We start from the raw sequence: 5,415 nt of genomic DNA, 5'->3' as shown, positions 1-5,415 counted from the left end.
ACACATCTATATCATACAGATGTGTTCTCAAACCTAACACACACACACACACACACACATCTATATCATACAGATGTGTTCTCAAACCTAACACACACACAAACACACATCTATATCATACAGATGTGTTCTCAAACCTAACACACACACAAACACACATCTATATCATACAGATGTGTTCTCAAATCTAACACACACACAAACACACATCTATACTAATATCATACAGATGTACTCTCAAACCTAAGACACACACAAACACACACCTACACATGTCATACAAATGTGTTCTCAAATCTAAAACACACACACAAACACACATTTTCATCATAAAGATGTGTTGTGTTCTCAAATCGAACACACACAAACATAAAAACATATCTATATCATACACATGTGTTCTTAAATGTAACATACACAAACACACATCTATTATATTAATATCATACAGATGTACTCTCAAATCTAATACACAAACACACACACACACATCACAAACACACATCTATATCATACAGATGTGTTCTCAAATCTAATACACAAACACACACACACACATCACAAACACACATCACAAACACACATCTATATCATACAGATGTGTTCTCAAACCTAACACATACAAACAAACATACATCAATATCATACAAATTTGTGCTAAAAATAACACACAAACACACACACCAATATACATCATACAGATCAGATGTGTACTCAATTATAACGAACACACATTTATATCATTCAAATGTGCGCTCAAATATAATACAGATCCACACACACATACACTATATATAATTTAATTATCAAACTGATGTGTAGTTTTAATCTGAACATACATGTGCACGCATGCACGCACACAAACAAACAAGCACGTACACACACAAACACGCACGCACACACACACGTATAGCATGACCACACACGTGTATAATTTTACCATACAAGTCCACATATCATCCTCATACAGATATATAAATATATATATATGTAAAACCCCAACATACAACCAAAGATTGTCCAGTGTGTCAGATTTGTCTACAACTCTGAACCACCATACACACGTACGTTCACACACCTCTTACACACACACACACATTAACACATACCGCCTCACACCCACTCACACACACACCCCCTCATACACACCTCACACATACGAACACGAATCTAAAGTACAGATGCCGATATGTGAGGTCTGCAAACAAAATGAGTTACCGCTCCAAGTTTAACCCCATGGACATATACACTCCAAATTGGACAGTCAGGTCAAAATTCATAAGTGGAGTCTGTACAATCGATAAGTGTGATATGATAAAAGACAAAGTTACACTGGAAGAAAATGGCAACAGTTGAAAATGTACAAACTTGATCTCGGTGTCAATCTTTGGTTGATTTTGTTTGAAATCTACACTCTGTGGCTGTGACGAGTACCTCATTCTGTCAGCACACCTCACATATTTCTTCGGGGGAAAAAACCCACAAAAATAACAAAAAATAAACTTATTATCACACTAAAATTATTAAGTCGACAAAGCACAGGAGCTCAGCGACCCAGCGTGTATCTCATTCTGTCCGCACACCTCCGCATATTTCTTCGGGAAAACCCCCCCAACAAAAATGAACTTGTTATATATATCATCACTCTAAAACTACTAAGTCGACAAAGCACAAGAGCTCAGCGACCCAGCGTGAGCACAACGGCGGTGCCCAGGTCTGCCTACCTACAGACACACCACACCCTCCACACACCCACTCCGCCCGAGGGTAGTAGAAGACAAGTTTCCTCATAGATCCATCCTTCTCTCTATCTTTCCTTCCATCTTTCTTTTCTTTTATCAGCAATCAAGAAAATTAAAAAAAACAAAAGTATGTGCTTTTCCCACACCCATTGACAGAATTTCGATTATTTTAGGAGGCGGGCTTCCAACCCTGCCTGTCAGGGCCAACCCTGCCTGAGAAGGATACAACATTCCAGCAGAAAGACCGAGCGAGATACTCAATAAAAATTCCTGCCACTCGGGAATGAAACTCGGGTCTCCTGCCTGCGAAACCAGAGTGCCTAACTACTACACCACAGACGCCGGTAACACAAACAGTGAAGTGTTTTGTTTGCCTGTTCTGAAGCAATCAAGTCGTGACCTCAGTGCTTTCTTGTCCAATCTCCATCTTTTTTTTTTTTACAGTGAAAATAAGACTTCTTCTTAAGTTCACTATTTATTATGAACTGTTTTCACTGATTTTAAAAAAGGAGATAGAACAAGAAAGCACTGAGGTCGAGAAGTGTCGTCGAAACAAAACTTCACTCACAGCTCTAGACACAGCACAGAATCTTCACATCTCAATACGCTAATCACACACAGGTTAATATCTGACAAACAGTCAAATTCACATACATTATAACATTGTAACACATTAGCAACCGATCCACTACTTCAAACCACCGGCAGAAGTAGAGGGGAAAACAGTTTATCTTCAGGAGATGGGTCAGCTATAACCAAGATGAAACAGATGTTTATCAGTGGAGTCATCAGAAACACGCTAAAACCAGAAACGTGTACGCACGCACGTACGTTTGCACACAGACAGCACACACACACACACACACATGCATATACACAAGCACGCACACACACACATGCATGTATGTAACCAAGCACACACACACTTGTGTGAATGCATGAATGCCCGTACACACACACATACACTCACAATCACATATCGCGATCCTCGTTTGTAAAAAGTCCAACATGCACCAGAACAAGTTTATTGCACCAAGACGTTGACTGCAGAGTTTGTTCGCCCGTTGCCACGGCAACCTTGTGCCGGCCGCCATGAATACTCCTCCTCCTCAGCTGTGAGATCGCCGCTGGGGGAGGGTGTCTGAGCAACGCCAACCGATGACTATAGCGATGACGACCATGATGATGATGATGATGAAAATATGACTATGACAGCGATCTGTCAGTGACAATGATGATGACAGTGATTCGTCAGTGGTGTGTCAGTAGCAGTGATGATGATGACAGTGACGTATCAATGACGTGTCACAGGCAGTGATGGTGACAGTGACACATCAGTGACAGAGTCTGCCATGTGACAACGGCGACACAGTTCTCACACTGACGGAAGTGATGAAGGTGTCAGAAATACAGCAGCAGCAACCACAACATGGCTGCTCACTACAACAACCACCATCAACAAGATGATGATGATGGTGATGGTGAACTACAATGGTGGTACCCCTCTAGGGTTGCTGATGTTGCTGCTGTTGTTGCTGATGATGATGATGTTGAACATCGATTGGTGGCACCACTTTGGTGTTGCTGCTGCTGCTGCTGCTGTTGATGTTGTTGGACTAAGAAAGTTGCAGTATGGCCTCACTATGTTATTGTTGTTGTTGCTGATACTGAACTACGCCAGTAGCACCACTTCACCGATGACCACCACAACATCATCAGCCACAATAGCAAGACCATAGGGAGAAGACAAGCTTCCTCCTAGATACATACTGATGATGATGATGATGATGATGATGATGAGGTTGCCGAACAAGGTAGGTGGTGGTATGGCCTCACTATGTTATTGTTGTTGTTGTTGCTGATACTGAACTACACCAGTAGCACCACTTCACCGATGACCACCACAACATCAATAACAGCAACACCCTAGGGAGAAGACAAGCTTCCTCCTAGATCCATACTGCTGCTGCTGCTGCTGCTGCTGATGATGATGATGTTGAACTAGAAAGTTGGTGGTATGGCCTCATTATGTTGTTGTTGTTGATTTGAACTACGTCAGTAGCACCACTTCACCGAAGACCACCACAACATCATCAGCCACAACAGCAGCAGCCTAAGGAGAAGACAAGCTTCCTCCTAGATCCATACTGCTGCTGCTGATGATGATGATGATGTTGTTGAACTAGAAAGTTGGTATGGGCTCCTATGTTGTAATTGTTGCTGGTACTGAACCATGCCAGTTGTAGCACCACTCCACTGAAGACCACCACAAAAACAACATGAACATCAGCAACAACAGTGACAGCAGCAGCGACAGCGACAGCTCCCACAGCAGCACAAAGCCAGCTAGGACTTGTTGTTGCCAGTGGCCGCGTGGAAACTCTCCAGGTAAGCTGAGTGCACCGTGGACAGGAAGCTGGAGTCGTTCTGAGCACATCCGGGGGGTGGGGTAAGATAAGATAAGATAAGATAAGATAAGATAAGATAATACTTTATTATCCAAGAGGGAAATTTTTCTTGGCTGTACAGGACCGTAAAAACACATGCAGGTATACATAAACATTTAAATTATATATTACTCTAATTAAATTTCAATATAAAAAGAGAAGTAAAGCTGACAAATACTACATATCACATCAGATGCATCATTCAACCACATGCAGGAATTTAATTACAAGACCTTTGGAGTTATATAGGTACATACTCTAAAGAGCAATACACATCTATGCTTATTCTGACAATAGCCTTATGCTGGATGGTAAAAAACTTCTTTTATATCTCTTCTTTCTTTGTTTTTAGAGGTACATATCGGCAGCTGCGTGATCTGACAATTTGCATGAAAAGGGGGTGTGATGGATTGTTTATAATGCTTCTGATCTTTTTTATACGTGTGGAGTTATACATTTCATCAATTCTAGTAAAATCATATCCGGAGATCTTGCTGGCTTTCTTAATGGACCTTGTAAAAATTGAGTAAGCGTAACAATTTATACAAAATATGGAGATCTGTAAGAGCCTCGTCGCCACTGAGCAGCGCCGGAAGTTTACCCGGGAGGAGGGGAATACTCTTCAGGGAAGTAGGGGATACAGGGAGAGGTGGGGTAAGGGGAAGTGGTTTAGTTTGTTTGTTCGTTTAAAGTTTTAGTAAGAGTTTTTTCGGATGGAACAACTATATGAAGGTCTTTCGGTTTTTCTTTTCCTTTTCTTTTTTTTTAAAGTTAAATTTTTACTGCTCGTGCAAGGACAATAGATGTTTGATAAGAAAGAAGGAGCAACAATTTTAAGGATTTAGTTGGAGGTTTTAAAAAACAGTTTCAGTAAGACTGATTTTAGTAAGAGTTTTACAGCACTTGCAGGGACTATAGCTGTTTTATAGGAAAGAATGTGAGAGACAGATAGAGAGAGGGACAGACAGAGAGAGAAGAAGAGAAGAGAGAGATGGGCAAAGAGAGAAAGAGAGGTAGACAGATAGATAGACTGACAGAGAGAGATAGAAAGAGAGCCAGAGAAAGATAGGAATTACAAACTGACAGTATACAAGTGATGGGCTCTGTGACAACACAGTGCAGGACACAGAGCGGGCTGGTGAGCATAGATATGTGCCTTATAAATATGCAGTCGTTACTACTGCTATTTTTATTATCATCATTATTACTATCATAATAATAATAAT

General features: G+C 40.9%; 1 protein-coding gene across 1 annotated transcript in view; it reads right to left on the bottom strand.

The window, feature by feature from the left end:
• Positions 1-3,350: 3,350 nt before the first annotated feature.
• The window catches only part of LOC101852595 (mRNA-decapping enzyme 1A), a gene marked incomplete at its 5' end in the record, with an annotated part of 10,571 nt that continues 8,506 nt past the window's right edge, over positions 3,351-5,415 (bottom strand). The window contains 1 exon segment of the mRNA XM_035973705.1: positions 3,351-4,169. Within this exon segment, the coding sequence (XP_035829598.1) occupies positions 4,089-4,169 (81 nt within the window).

Source organism: Aplysia californica, unplaced genomic scaffold (assembly GCF_000002075.1).
Source record: "Aplysia californica isolate F4 #8 unplaced genomic scaffold, AplCal3.0 scaffold01801, whole genome shotgun sequence".
Lineage (NCBI taxonomy): Eukaryota > Metazoa > Mollusca > Gastropoda > Aplysiida > Aplysiidae > Aplysia > Aplysia californica.
Note: the sequence above shows the minus strand (reverse complement) of the source record. Positions and strands in the feature narration are given on the sequence as shown.